This window comes from Symphodus melops (assembly GCF_947650265.1).
Source record: "Symphodus melops genome assembly, chromosome: 3".
NCBI lineage: Eukaryota > Metazoa > Chordata > Actinopteri > Labriformes > Labridae > Symphodus > Symphodus melops.
In genome coordinates, this window is record NC_136693.1 from 5976855 (window position 1) to 5993421 (window position 16567).

Genomic DNA, 16567 nt, shown 5'->3' on the forward strand with positions numbered 1-16567 from the left:
AAGAGAATCATTTATTTGCGATACATACTCACTCGTCCCCTGGCACGAGGATCTTTCACTGGAAACAAGTAAATATAGATTATTCTGCTTTAAGCTATTCCCATAAGGCTCCTTAAATGTATTGTTCTGGATGTCAGTGGGCAGTATTTATCAACCGAGCACATGGAGACAAACACAAGACCAGCAGGCTCCTTATAAATAAGATACAAGATGTGTGGCTGCTGGCTCTGTGTGGGTATACGTGACACATACTGTAAACCAGGGATCATCTACTAACAATTAGAAAAAAAAACAAGTAATGGCATCTTTTAACAAACTGGATTTAAAAGGTATAATCCCTTTTCATTTAAAGAAATCAGACCCTTTTTATGCCATCTGGTTTAATGGTAAAAATAAAGTCTTTAAATTCCAGAAGGATGAAACTCATTGTTGCAATGATGAGTGTGAGCTGAAGTTCATAAAAGAAGTATTTACACACGGCCATCGATGACAGGATCCTGACTGATGTGCTTATGAAGCTTTATGAATGACAGTTTGAATATAACATGTAAGGACTCATAAATCCCAGCACATATTCAACTGACTGAGGTCACAAGATCAAATAAATAAATGCTATTTTCTCCACAAACCAAAGTCATACAAGACAAAAGACACGAAGAACGTTCTTTAGCTTGATTAAGTGTGTCCAATTGGTCAATAACTATACACACCCACAGTCCCTTTAGAGCGTTACAATAAATTACTGACAGTACATGTAAGAACATTTAGGTAACAGTCGTTGAAAATTGGAGAACTTCTAAAACTATCATCAAACACAGTCTCAATGAGTAATGGTGAGAGAACTTACCATACTAATGTTGTGCTATCCTTCACATCCACATATTGAATAACAGTTAAGAGCAGAAGTGTTTGGGTAATAAAACATAATGTAAGTGTGAAAAAGCGGATGGCATTACTAACCGTAAAGATGGCGTCTAAAAAGGGGGCTGAAAAATGTTTTACATCAAGGAGAGATCGTGTGAAGAAATGGAAGAAAATGACATGGGAGGGCCTGAGGCGTTAGGAGAAGTACTCCCTCGACCTTGAGGTCCTTTGAAATGACTCAACTCTCCGGTGATTTTGAGATAATATGAATGGAGAATGGTTTATGCTACCAGAAAAAAAAAGAGTCCATTATGACCTGCTGCTGGAGCTGTATTTTTCATCTCAGCAATTATATCCATGCCTTCCTTCCCCGTACTTGTATCAAACCTTAGGAAAAAAAGAGCTCTTTTGTATCTGCTGGAGAGCCATCAGAGAGACTAATCTCTGTAGAAAAAAGATAAGCCAATACTCCAAAGCACTGGCTGAGTTCATATGTAATATCACAAGAGTGATACGCTCAGCAGTCGGCTGAAAGACGAGCTGGAAATGACCTTTTCTCTCTCTCTGAAAGCTCTTAAAGGACCTTCTGTTGTGTTTCTATAAAAGGGCGACAATTACTGCTTTTCTTCCTTTCACTCTATGTGGGAAACACTGGGCGTGATTCAAAAGATTCATTTACACGTCTTAGATCCAGAGTGAATATTTTGGTTTGAAAAACCTCAAGAGACTTTATAGATGAAAAAATAATTATTGTCATAATAATCCGGAATAATCCTGAAAACTGACAAATGATTCAACAATGGATCAAAAGATATTAAATGACTTGAGTTAATCACCTTTTAAAGCGTGAACAGATGCAGAACTATGGCTCTTCTTACACTAGGGAAGTGCTAGTGCAAGTTATCTTATACGTTTACATCTTGCTGGACAAGCAGTCGACTCACTCATGCTACATTACTCACGGTTTGCACTTTTCCTGCTTGGAGAGAATATGCTTTTAATTGTTTCGAGGCCTTGAACGATGACCTTTTATTCTCAGGTTTCTCAATGCTTTGTTCTGCAGAACAGCGACAAGCCGCTTCAGGCTCTTTCAGCTTAAATAGTCCAAGCATGATGTTTATCATTCGAAAGAGTTGTATTGCTTCAATAATAAGAGGAAGAGGAAGCAAGGATGACAGAGTTAGAAAGAAGAAGAAGAAGAAACGAGGAAAAATGTTTGAATGTCTGAATGTTTTTTTTTTATTGTCGAAAGGGATGATGAGGGACCAAAAAAACTATCATGCATGATTTAAAAAGTCAAATCATCACTCGCTGGGATCATTTGAAGTGCAACATGTAAATACATTCTGGCTTTGTTTCCAGCTTTAAATAATAATAATAATTCAAAAAAAAAAAGGAAGTTTATGGTCAGGAGCAGATTTGGCCTTAAAAAAAGAGCGAACACAGACCACATGCAGACAATGTCTTAGTTATGGTGACGAATGATCCGTTTTTCACTTTTGTAGCTTTGCGCACTGAGCATCTCCGTAAAGAGGAACGTCAGGCTATCCTAAACATCACAGAGGTAAAGGATAACTCTGACGAAGAGAAAAAGGAAATGTGGGTTCAAGTCAGAGAGCCAAACGGCTTTCAACATGCAGACTGACCTTCAGCTTACACAGGAGCTCACACACACACACACAGACTCTTACACAGGATGTGACCATAAACCATAATGGACCTCCCTTATTACAGCGGGTCAGCCTTGGCCGTGTGCCATTTTAAATGTCACAGACTCCTCCACAGGGTAATAAATGATCAACCAGCGTTTGCATCCAGAGAAGCTGAGCATATGATCAACAAACTGGATGACTGGCTGCAGAAGGCTGGTGACACATTGTGTGATTACAGTGAAATGCAGCTGATTATCTTCCTGTCCTCTTCTTTGTAAAGCTGCAATGTCTAAAACTCTACAGGAGCTGCTGAAAAAACCCTGCACAAGTGTCACAATGGTATGCTTAGTGATGCTGGATCGCCGAGGTCAGACTTGAACCCACTTCTGCTTCCTCTGTACATGGGACATGGGACATGACCTCAGGCTAACAGCGCCCTGCGATTTTGACATTGATCTTTAATCAAAACACACCGATGCTGATTCTTTTTACTATTCTTTTAAATGTATTTGTGATGGACAGTGCATATTCATGAACAGATATAACGATTACAGATTAACAGATGCCAGATCATAGCAGCAGGGCTAGTTTCCACCTGTTGTCCCTCGGCAGGTAACAGAGAAAGACACATAAATAAAATACAAATCCAAAGGCACAAGTAACACAACAACAATAGAAGGTAAAGGTGCTCACAGACTTGGTGTTCTTTTCTCCACTCTTTGTGGTGGGTTTTGGTGGTTGCATATGTTTGTGACTCTCTTATTAGGAGTTTTGTATTATTGCACAAAAATAAGTGCTGTGATGTCAGAGTCAGAGGGACTGCTTCAAATACCAGAGTCAGTCTCTTTGCTGATTGCATAAAAAGCAAACTTGTTGTGCAGACATGTTGCTTCTATTATGACAGATTTCTTATAATTCGATAAAAATCTATAATTCAATCTCCGGGCTTTTATTTTTTATCTTTATATGGCAATATATGAATTGTGAACACATAATCAATCAATCCTTGTTTCTAAACGTCTCATGACATCATATCTTCTGTAGATCGCTGCATCGTCTCAGCTTCTTCTTATTTGTTCTGCTTGCCAGTAAAATAATCAAAGAATTCCCATAATTAAAAAAAAAAAAACTAACCATGCTTCAAAAAGTATCAAACAGATGTTAAGTGTTCGACCGAAAGGTAGTTTTGTTACATCTGATGTTTGTGTGATACTGATATAAATCAGGGGGGTTATAGCAGTTATCTGTTAGCTTTTTAACTGCTAGGAGAATCAGTTGTTGCCAGGTAACAGCTAATGGGAGATTGAAATAAATAATAAAATGCAAAAATTGACAAGTGGCAGCTGGTGACAAAAGCTGGCCTTTTTTTCTAAACATGAGAGTTGAATACTTGTACAATACATCCTGGTATTTGCTTTTGATTGATTACAAGCTGATAAATTCATTAAGCCTCAACCTCCCCCCCTCTTTCCCCTCCATGATTATAGAATTTGCTTCAAGAAAGAATCAATCTCAGCCGTCTCACATATTACCAAAGACCCCATCAGCTATATGAATGTTAAACACGCTAATGAAAGAGCAGCAGTTGTCCATGTTATGTAATAAAGCACCGAGTCTGCTTATTGAAAAATCAGGCGACTCTTCCCTCTCTGCTCATTCTGATGAGGCATGAGATGTTCTGCGATGTCAGTGACAAGCTGATCTTGTCGATGTAAGCTGCTGCGGGAGCAGAAAAAAAAAACTTCTGCTAAGCCCCCTTGAGTAAGATGAGCACCAATGCCTTGACCCGTATGATGCTGTGGGAATTGAGGTGGAAGAGGGGCCGAGGGAGCAACAGAGTGAGATAGTGCAAAGGCATCTGGTGACAGGATAAGAATAAGACATGCTGGACTGTGTAGGTCCAGTGGGTCAGGACATCCAGTCCAAGTACCAGGCTAATATGTCCAACAGGGAGCATGTTGGGATCAATGGGCACTACATGACAGAAGTAGAGCTGCGCACACACACACACACACACACAAAAACACACACGCGGGATGAAGACATAAAGAAGGACATTTAAAATACTTAAAGATGTGTTTGTGCTTCCAGGAACAACTCATCCCCTTTTTGGATCTGATTTGCATAACGTGAAATATTAGCTCTAAGAATTAAGATCAAAGAGATTTTTTTTATTTTTTTTTTAAAGAGTTGGTGCACAAGAGGAACCATGAGAAAAGTGTTGTACAGATATTAATCCAGAGGTGAGTGTTTGTTGGTGGTCTCACATGGGAAACTGGCTACTTCTATTGTTAAAACACAATATGACAGCTTAGAAAAGTCACTTAAAAACAGAAGGAAACAAAGACAAACATATCATGCATATGTCCATTCTGTAAGCTTCTTCAAAGCCGCAACACACAAACCGCACACGACCAAGTTGTTCTTCTACCTCGGATTGTTCTGCTAACGGCTCGACACTTTTTTCGACTTGAAAGTGACTTTTTTTTTTTTTTTTTTGGGAGCAACGATGGCACAGTGGCACTGCGCGCGCTCCCATGTATCGAGGCTACAGTCCTCGTGCGGCGACCCGGGTTCGCATGGCAACTTTACCGCATGTCTCTCCTCACTCTCTCTCTCCACACCCTCCGACTCTGTCCACCGTACTATCCATTAAAGGCTAAAAAGGACAAAAATAAAAACCTTTTTTTTGTTTACTGTATGAAGTTCTTGGAGAGGTTTCCCCAAATGACACTCCCAAAAACAGTTTGGTTCAAAATGACACATTGGTCATGTATGTGAATTTGTAGGAAACGTGTGACGCTAATCTCCATGATTGTAGCTGTTAGCTTAACAAGAACTAGAGGAGCAGGCTGTAAAGGTTGTCCGAATAGTTGTGGTGTTGGAGGAGGTGATGGTGTATGTGAGCATGTCTGGCTGAGTACAGAGTGAGTATCATATTACACAAATCCTCGGCCACAGCTGACAGAAAGCTGGAGGGCAGCTCGACAATAAAGGAGAAAAAGGATTGCACAGCGTTGACACATTTCTCTACAGGCAACAACTTGATCAAAATGACACTTGCTCAGAATAAAGGTGTCGAAATGGAAAAAGCGAGGTTGTGATTTCCGAAGCCAAAGAGTTAAGGCTTACTTAAGAGTTTATCTTTGGACCTCTCCAATTCGTTCAGTTAGTGGAAAACTTTGACTTGTATAAACTGAAGAAGAAGAAGGTGTCTGCAGGGACTGCTCAAATGATAAACAGAATTCAACAAAGGCCTTCGGGTCCATTCGACAAGAGAAAGAAAGTTGTAGATTCTGAAAAACGTCAAGCTACAGCAGCTTTAAATAATGGAGATACAGTTTTCCCTACAGCGGTCTTAACCCACAACATGGAGCCTGGAACAACGTGTCAGCATGTTTCACTGAGTTCTGTCTTTTATTCAACACTAGATTGGAATGAAATGTAGAGACAATTGGATACTGATGTAGAGTGAAAATGAAAATAAAAAACAGAAAGTGCAGCTCATTTCTTTGAGTTTCAACTGAGAAAAAGAGATTTTGCTCTGTTGATAGATTTCTCATAATAAGATAATGGATTTGAAGACTTCTTCAACCTTCGATAGAAATCAATTCATGTCTTCTGAATACCCGCTTACATTCCATTTCCCACTGTTTAGGTATTTTGCTAACCTTTCAAATCATTTTAAATGTCCTTCATTTTCTCCAAAACAGCCACAGGGTTATCAAATCCATTTAAGTAAAAAACTAAAAACTGAAAGGGTGCACAACCCCATGCTTTTTTTTTTTCTTCAAGCCTCCCAAAAAGCCTCCTTCATTGATCTGGGAAGATCCGAAAGAGGCACAGCTGCATAAACAATCCTCTCAAGTCTTTAGAGGGTTTTGAAATATTAACAAAAGAGCTTGCAGGTACATCATTTTGCAGCAGCAGCTATGGCAGCACGGGGAAAATGTGTTTGAGTCCTATTATAAATCACACAATACTGCAACAACATTGCACATCCAGGCCTGGTTTGTCCCTCAGGCAAGCTGACAGCGCAATCCCATCTTTTACAGATGGCTCCCAGGGAAGATCTGTACATGTGTACGTGTGTGTAATTTTGTTTTATTTATGAAAATGTAGTAATCAGAAGCGGTGCCTAGCATGATCACTCTTTTACACGTCAATTTGTATATGCATGTATGCGTGCGAGTGCAAAGGAGTTAGCGGATAAAAAAGGAAATGAATAAAAGAAGAAAGTGTTCAGCTCAGGCTAATTTCATCCACTTCCCCTCAGATGAAAGAAGAAGGACTTACAGATCTTGTGCCTCCCTTTCATGGGGAATTTGACCAGCAGCTCTTGGGGGTTGGTGCAGATGAAGACGAATGGGGAGGCGGACTCCTCACAGGTATCAGCGAACTGCAGAGGTAGAGTGGGGGATGGGATGGGGGGGGGGGGGGGGGGGGTAAAGAGAAGAACAGCTTAGCGTCTTACACAGAAACCAACATGGCCATATTGTGCACAGAATATGTTAGAGCTCATGATGGCGGGTATCACGGCTATGAATCATTCAGTGAGTGTCTGTTTATACACCCACATCGTGCAAGATGTCCTCCGTGCCTGATGTAATACTACACGTCTGAGAGCAACTGATAGTTATGAGTCTCTCTGGGTTTTATGCGCTTTAATCGTACCACTAATGATGCAACGGCTAATGATGGCAATTTCAGCACCAGCGAGCTGAAAAGATGAGAGGAAATTTGTTACAATGTGAACTGAAGCCACATACAGGGTCTTCTTCAGATGTTGTGTGTGTACACGCCTTCAAACAGACAGCAAGTTCAGATACAATTTACTTTATTGATACCCCATTGGGAGAATGTCATTTGCTACAACAGCTCAATAACGGGAGGAAAAAAGAAATTAAGACATAAAAACAAGGTTACCAACAGTATTATTATTGTTAACGATTACCAATGGGTTTAGTGTAGAGAAGGGAGTTATCTATTACAGGGAGAATCCATTTTCAGCTTCATGAGTAAATAACATTTTAGCCAATTATGTCATGAAATCTTCTTGGTACAAGGTTGAGTTGATGACACAGAAAAAGGAAGAACCTCCTATGGTGGGTGTCACCATGTAAATACTGATGTTATCTGTCATAGTGTGTGAGGTCAGTTATATACTCAACAAAAATATAAACGCAACACTTTTGTTTTTGCTCCCATTTGTCATGAGATGGACTCAAAGATCTAAAATTCATTCCAGATACACAATATTACCATTTCTCTCAAACATTGTTCATAAATCTGTCTAAATGTGTGATAGTGAGCACTTTTGCTTTGCTGAGACAATCCATCCCACCTCACAGGTGTGCCACATCAAGATGCTCATCAGACACCATGATTAGTGCACAGGTGTACCTTAGACTGTCCACAATAAAAGGCCACTCTGAAATGTGCAGTTTTGTCTCACAGCAAAATGCCACAGATGGCGCAAGCATTGAGGGAGCGTGCAATTGGCATGCTGACAGCAGGAATGTCAACCAGATCTGTTGCTCGGGCATTGAATGTTCATTTCTCCACCATAAGCCGTCTCCAAAGGCGTTTCAGAGAATATGGCAGTACATCCAACCGGCCTCACAACCGCAGACCACGTGTAACCACACCAGCCCAGGACCTCCACATCCAGCAGGTTCACCTCCAAGATCGTCTGAGACCAGCTACTCAGACAGCTGCTGAAACAATTGGTTTGCATAACCAAAGAATTTCTGCACAAACTGTCAGAAACCGTCTCAGGGAAGCTCAACTGCATGCTCGTCGTCCTCATCGGGGTCTTAACCTGACTCCAGATCGTCGCCGTAACAGACTTGAGTGGGCAAATGCTCACATTCGATGGCGTCTGGCACGTTGGAGAGGTGTTCTCTTCACGGATGAATCTCGGTTTACATTGTTCAGGGCAGATGGCAGACAGCGTGTGTGGCGTCGTGTGGGTGAGCGCTTTGCTGATGTCAATGTTGTGGATCGAGTGGCCCATGGTGGTGGTGGGGTTATGGTATGGGCAGGCATCTGTTATGGACGAAGAACACAGGTGCATTTTATTGATGGCATTTTGAATGCACAGAGATACCGTGATGAGATCCTGAGGCCCATTGTTGTGCCATACATCCATGAACATCACCTCATGTTTCAGCAAGATAATGCACGGCCCCATGTTGCAAGGATCTGTACACAATTCTTGGAAGCTGAAAATGTCCCAGTTCTTGCATGGCCAGCATACTCACCGGACATGTCACCCATTGAGCATGTTTGGGATGTGCTTGACCGGCGTATACGACAGCGCGTACCAGTTCCCACTAATATCCAGCAACTTCGCACAGCCATTGAAGAGGAGTGGACCAACATTCCACAGGCCACAATTGACAATCTGATAAACTCTATGCGAAGAAGATGTGTTGCACTGCATGAGGCAAATGGTGGTCACACCAGATACTGACTGGTTCTGAGTCCCCAGACCCTCAATAAAGCAAAAACTGCACATTTCAGGGTGGCCTTTTATTGTGGACAGTCTAAGGTACACCTATGCACTAATCATGGTGTCTGATGAGCATCTTGATGTGGCACACCTGTGAGGTGGGATGGATTGTCTCAGCAAAGCAAAAGTGCTCACTATCACACATTTAGACAGATTTATGAACAATGTTTGAGAGAAATGGTAATATTGTGTATCTGGAATGAATTTTAGATCTTTGAGTCCATCTCATGACAAATGGGAGCAAAAACAAAAGTGTTGCGTTTATATTTTTGTTGAGTGTATAAAGCTTTGACAAATGAGTCAAAATCATCCTTTTAACACACAAAAGGTTTGTAGCTTTAAATGTTGTCGAGGAACGTTACGTAAATAATCCCCCTGAGTGAGATATACACAGATTATATATTCACATGTATGTAGAAGAATAATTGTAAGGGAACATGTGAATAGAAGTACATATCATACAACATGTTTCAAATGTTTGAACGTATTCAATTATTTGATACTCTGACGACGGCACGTGTGTACAATATCTGTTCCTGCGTCCAGTAAATATACATGGAGCCGTTGACTATCAACACGTCGTTATTCATGTAAAGCATGCTTCTGCATCACATGAAACCAGATCCATAACATATTAATGCCTCCCACATACATAACACATCATACCACATTCCTACGATGGTGAGGTTGTTTTACAGCTCATAATTGACAGCAGCCGGCAGCACACAGAGGTCTAGAGACAAGAGGAAAGCTCGCTCTCCCTGTGTTATTGATTGGTCTCTCAGGTGAGAGTAGGGAATTGACTGACACAGTGACAAAGGACTCATCTTTCCCATCACTGGCAGCCAACGGCTCTCAGCTCATCCAATTTCCTCCGGCGCTATCAGATAGTGCCCATGATTGCATCTAGCCAGCCAGGAAGCGGCTCTTTTCATGACAGCATGCTTTTTCCTCTCCCTAACTCCCTCCCCCTCCCCCGTCTCTCTTATTCACAGCCTCTCTATCTCCCTCAAAGGAGCACTGAAGGTTGTGACAAATTTGGGGCTTTTAAGGGAAATCAACAGAGTCGGCAACCCATCTGTGTACGGTCCCTGACAAACTAGGGAGAGATGATAGAGATGTTTATTTCAGATTACAGTCCATGTCGGCTGGAGTGTAATACGGCAGTAAGTGATAAAATATGTAAACAGTCAGAGTAGTTATATGTTGGTGGGGACCATTAAAGAGGCCCTTGGTTCTTTCTTCCAAATAACACAGCAGCTCCAATTTAATTAGATGACTCCTTCAAGTGTGCTGCCCACATGATGAAACTAATCTCCTGACAGTCCTTCATCTGTGATTTAAAAGGGGTTAACATGGTGATAGTCCAGAAAAGAGGTGTAATGGGATAAGGATCAGAATTTTCTATATAAGCATCAAATTATATAAATACATCAAAGATGCTATGCAGCTTCTTTTTTTTTTTTTATTTGCAAAAGTTGCAAGTTGCAAATCCGTGGCAGAATTATCCAGTGATTTCATCTCATGCTGAAGTGCCAATGCATTGGGTGTTTTCGCACATCACGTTTGTAAGAGCAACCGACACAGGATCAAACATTGAACCAAACACGTTTAAAACTAAGAAGAAAAGAGACATTCTTTCTTTTGACCAACACCTCACAAAGGTTAAAGGGTTACTGGAAAACAAATGCAACTATTCAACGGAAAACTTTTCGACATCTTTGATGACCGAGTCACTTCCTATAATGAATTCAAGAATAAGAATACAAGATAAATATTCATGATGGTCTGCTTCTAAACATATGAGGTTTTGATTCTCTCGCTCGATAGCACTAGTGATGTTTTTGTTTTTTGAGTTTGGTAAATTGGTTAAAATGAAACAAGCACTTTGCATGAGTGAGTCTTGAGGGGCCCTTACTGGTCCGGGGTCCCAATGAGTCCTTGCTTGTTGACAAGCAGGGCCACTGCAGGGAGCAAGATGCTGGGGAATGACATGGAGGAAAAAAAAACCCCAAAATAAAACACAGGTCGGAGCCAAACTCAGGCCAACGCCTCTAATCACGTTAGCATTCTATAATTATTAATATGATGAAGCTAAAAAAACACAATTAGGCGTATAATAGTGAAGTCCCTTTTGATATAATTTCATAAAAATGTCATGTTGTACAAGATGGCTGTATTGTTTGAGGTGCCTGAGGAAACAAAATGGTGGTGGTCTTGCTAAATTCAGATAAAATGAGCGTAGCTGCAGCCAGACTTTGAGTGTGTTTATGTGAAAACGCGCCAGTTGCCTGCTCTTTCATCCTCTATTAGCTAATTAGCATTTAAAGCTGTTGAATGTGCTGCTTCTCTGCCTCGCGCCCCCCCCCATAATTGTTTCCATCCCATGTTAATCAAAAGGGCATGAAACATTGTGGTTGTGTGACAAGGAGGTTTGCTAAAGCCCTCCATATTCATCAGGAAGGATCTAATGTAGTCAGAGTGGACCTGCTTACAAACGCAATTAAAGGGGAGCAGGCTGACAAACATAGGTATTGAATTAAGCGACAGCTAAGTGGAATTACATAAAAAACACTGCAGGTGACAATTACCATCACATTCAACTCGCCAGGGCTGGTTTCCTACGATGAAAGGTGTGCGTTGCAGCCCTAGGGCATTCTGGGTAGAGGTAGTATTTTGTTCGACGTGGGACAGATCTGAGGATGCATGTATATTCTCCATTCTCCGTTTAATGATGACATTGACATTTTTTGCCAGGTTACTTCCCTTTCCAGAGTCAATTCCGCCTTACCTTTCAAAAGAAGGCTAACAGGCGCCTCATAATAGGCTTAAATTTACAATACAGACTTCAGATTAGATTAGTGATTGGTTTTGTCTTCTTTTTTTACTATTGGCAGAAAGTGTAAATCCTCCAACGTAACACAACCACAAAACATAATTGCCTCATTTTCCTCCTTGAGCCCGGGGCTCATTCTTGACCTGTGGCTCTTTTGCAGTGTCATTACCCACTATCTCTCTCCATATTTCTGACTCTATCCTAAAGACATAAAAAGTCCAAACAATTAAAGTACTGTGCGTTACAGCTGCTCTTTTAGCCAGACAACGTGACATTATGTATCCAAACCATTTCAACTAAATGATCTCTTTATTAGCAGGCTAATCAGACATACGTGCTATGCTAATACATGCTGCAGTGGGAGTTCAGAAAGGCAACGTGCTGTAAAAATGGATTCAAAACATTTGAACAAGCTGAGCCACGCTGAATTAAAATCTACAATCTGAAAAGTGCTTACAGCTCCTCAGCTTCTTCAGAGACTGCCAATGCAATAAACCGCTGTTTAGTTTGATGGGATCAAGCCTGAGGGGATTCAACAATAACAAACTAGAACAATATGAAATTCACAGGTTCATTAGGAGAAGCAAAAAAAAAAAAAAGAATGGAGGGGAACTGGAAAGTCTTTGGCGATGATAAAAAATAACACTGGCTTACATGGCAGGGCCCACACATCCTGAAAGGTTTATGTATCATTTTAAATATTAATATAGCAGATATCACATATAAGCACTCTAAATATAACTTAAAGTAAGGACTTCCTTACAAGAGAAGTGAAGTCAAACTCCCTCTGGGTTTGTTGTTCTGAGGTCTGTGTTCACACTTTATGATGTGCCACTGAGAGGCTCAAACATTCATTCTGCAGTCGACTCTTTCTGTGACCTGTTCGCTTCCATTCACATGACCCTCTGTCACGTCGGGACATGAGGAGCCATGCAGTAGTGACACAGTGAGTCAAATTGGCAGGAAAATCTGTTTAGAGCATCGTATGTTTATAATCCAAATATTGAGATTTGGCCCCCATGGTTCTATAATGTAGTTACAGTAACAGACGAGTCAGGTTGATCATATAAAGCTGTATCGATGTTTTGTCCTGCCTCTACTACACCTTGCTCGCTGCTGAAGAGTGAATTTTCTCTACATTATTTGTTTCAAGTGCAGTCCAAAATACCTTGAGTTTCAACCAACATTTGCTGAAAACAACATCCATCTCAATAAAATGCACTAATACAGAGCCAGGATGTGACAGCAGGAACACAAACCGTTGAGTCCAAGCTTGTCAAGTAACGACTCAACAAGCCAACACTGTTCCCTCTCCTCTCTCTACAATCTCTCTCTCTCTCTCTCTCTCTCTCTCTGGCTCCTTTCAGCTGCTGTCTGCAATTAAGGGCAGCAGAGACAAGTAATCTCCTTCTGGGCGACAGGGCCAGACCAGAACAGGCATGTGGAGTGGTCTGTGAAGTGGGAGGGGTGGCTGTGTGGGGGGACTGTGAGGCTGGCCCCAGCCAGGCCCTGCTTGGCTGCACTCAATCTCAGCCCAATAAAAAGCCCTTCATTGGCAGGGTGCAACTGAGCCAGACGGGCTGGGAGCATGTGGCTTTTAAAAATGAGGAGGGTGGAATGAGGGGGGAGGAAGAGAAGGGAAACAGGAGAGAGAGGGGAGAAGCAGGGAGTAGAAGTGAGGATTATGATTCGGTAAGAAAGACTGATAATAAGAGGGTAAGGTGAGCGAGAAACACAGAGGCTGAGATTTTGATAGATAGGGAACTACACAAAGCCGACTGTGTCTTCCCCGTCACTTTTGAAATACTGCTTAGCCAGTTCTGTCAAGGCTGGTTTCACCCTGGGAATGAAGAAACAGATGGGTGTTCTCTGAGCTATGGGCTACATGTGGGAGGTGAAAGGGTGTTGTTGGGGAAATGTATGCAGCAGCAACGGTTCCACAATGGTTCTTTAATCTATCGTGTTCAGCAAAACAACGCAAGCCTGTTTCTGGCATTCATTAACCCTCGCACAGACGCAGCTGCCCTCAGGAAACTGCACTGTAACTGCCTGTCACATTTTTTGCACGCACTTGGTGCACTATTTGTTTTTCCATTGCTGCACAAAATGGGAACTAGAGCACACAGACATGCAAACAAACACACTGCTCGCTCATGCCTGGATCATATAACACAATACAAAACAATGTCTTCAAATTTAAATGCAGACCACAAAACCACGTACGTAAATGTAATGCAGTGTAAAAATACAATATCAATTAACACAAGTGTTTTAGCTGCGTTTAGCTGTTATGATCCAAGCTACTGTGACAACCTATCACACTGCCGTTTGCTAGGTGTGCTTCAATGCTAATGTCTTTAAAACCAAAACTAGCTGCCCCTGTCAATTGTCCGGTTGTACGGAGGCCCTAAGAGGTCATACAACCATACATTTGATGTACTTTGATAAAGAGTAAATGTGTCCTTTTCTCGAGATATTAACTTGTGCGTATATCTAAAATTTTTGAAAATGCCTGATTAATTTCAATCTTGAAAATTGAGCTTGTTCACATAGAAAAAAAAACTGGGATCAACCCCCATATGTCAACATAAACAAGTAGAAATTTTAAGAAATCAACCCGAAAAGACTCATCAACACAGAAAAATGGAGTATGAAATAATCTATGGCGGTATGTCTGCAGAAGGCTTCCATGGAGTAAACTCGTATAATAAATAAATCTTATTTTGGCTTTTAATTTTTATGGCTATAACTCATCTGTATCATAACATTTCAATGATTAACTGAGCTATTTTTTCTTGTTATTGATTTTAATGATTTCATTCAATTTCAATTTGTTAATGGTCAATAACAACAGTGCTTTCATAATAAATTCAAGTGCTGAACTGAATCAAATCCACTCTATAGACTCCTAACCAAGCCTTACTTTCCTATTGTTTCCTGGCTTTAGTCATAGCTTTGACTATTTTTGTTATTTAGATGCCATTTGTTTTAAATGGTCACAGCAAAAGACATGACATTGGGAGTTATTATTGCAGACAGGCCTATATCTTTGGTGTCCTGTTTTATATACGAGTTTGATCTTGTGTAAGAATCCACTCTGTTTTCTGATGAACTCCCATCAGCTGTTTGCTGTTAATGCAAACTCATTTCTCCATCTGTTTCACATTAAGAGCCTTCCAGCAAGTTCAGGAGAAATAATCCTTTTATGTCACTTTACTGTGAAACATCTGCAGGAAGTGTTGAGTTTCATTAAGAGAAACTTAACTTCATGAAAGGCGGCAAAGCAGAGTCCATGCGTGAGTGAGAACAGCATTTCAAATGGAAAAAGAGCAACAACAGGAAGTAATGCTTCAGATGGCAGCTATGGTGCAACGATATTTACGGAGCTAAATTTACCATGTGCTGTTATTGTTTTAGAAGCCTGTCCTGTTTAAAATCACTTCAATTAATCAACAAATGTTACAACTAAAAAATCTTTTTTTTGTGTCAGAGGTTGGCAACTTTAGAATTTAATCAATGTATATGTACAATTTTAAGTTAAAAATAATAATGATAATAATATGGCTGCATCAGAAGCACAGGTAATTAGGAACTTTGTGTAACTAACCAGCTCCAGATCTAAAAAAAAAAAAGCAGCTCGACTTGAACAGGATACTAGAGTCACTGTGGCCAACACCCAAATTACACCGTGTGTGTCAGAGCAGACAGTGACCTAACATGAGGTTTTTAGTTGTTCTCCAGACATTACTGCAGCAATATATTTTACTGCACCAAAAATTGAAACGTTATCTTCCATCACATGTCTGAACACTCTGCGCAAACGTTTATCCACAGCAGGTTTGTACAAAAGCTTTGGATCACAAAGTTTAAACTCGAAGCATTTAAAACACTTAAGGTCTAAACATGCTGCTATTTCAGCTCACTTTGTCCCTTTCATTGGAGCTCAAGGCAAACTGAGCTGCACAGTGATGATTAAAAATTTAATGCACTCCTTCACCTCCACAATCAACTGGTGTCAAGTTGGAGAGTGAACATTAATTATCGAGGAGTGTCCAACGCTGGCTCCTGATTTTTACATTATTAATATGCTGAACACAACCAGACACATGTCTCATTATTAGACGCTCAGCACTGGGGCCAGGATTTTCCAATTACTGCCACCTTGTCAGTCGGCTCGACAGCTAAAGAAAAAGGAAGTGTTTCTGTCACCCGAAGAAATGATCCCCTTTTCAGTATGACTAAAAAGTCATATGACTCGTTTTGTGCTGGAATAAAAAAAAAACAAACAAAAAAACTACCGTAAATTCCCTACTATTGAGCGCACCTGGATATAAGCCGCACCGGCTAAAAATAAGTAAATAAATGTATTTGTACATATATAAGCCGCACTTGATTATAAGCCGCAGGTGTCCACGCTATAACAAGAGCTATTTACACAGACGTAGGCTACCGGTAACATCCGCAAATACTGTAGCGTCCGTACGGACGTTAAAGGACGACGAGAGCGTTCAAATAATAACTTAATAACCTGGTCACTGTCGGCCGTGACCACGCCGTTTACAGCAGAGAGCAACACATAACTTGCCGTAACAATCCAACTCTCTCCCCCAGCGTTCTCTCATACAGCCACTCAACACGTTCTCGCTGGTGCATTCACTGACTCTCCACATAATCGGAATTATGAACACATTATCAACTACT

At 40.9% G+C, this 16567-nt stretch overlaps 1 protein-coding gene across 2 annotated transcripts in view; it reads right to left on the minus strand.

Moving 5' to 3' along the window:
* trip4 (thyroid hormone receptor interactor 4) overlaps nt 1-16567 on the minus strand; it is a 301289-nt gene that overhangs the window by 33181 nt on the left and 251541 nt on the right. For both annotated transcript variants that reach the window (XM_079339406.1, XM_079339405.1), the window contains one exon: nt 6813-6915. In XM_079339406.1, the coding sequence (XP_079195532.1) occupies nt 6813-6915 (103 nt within the window). The remainder of the gene's footprint in view (nt 1-6812; nt 6916-16567) is intronic.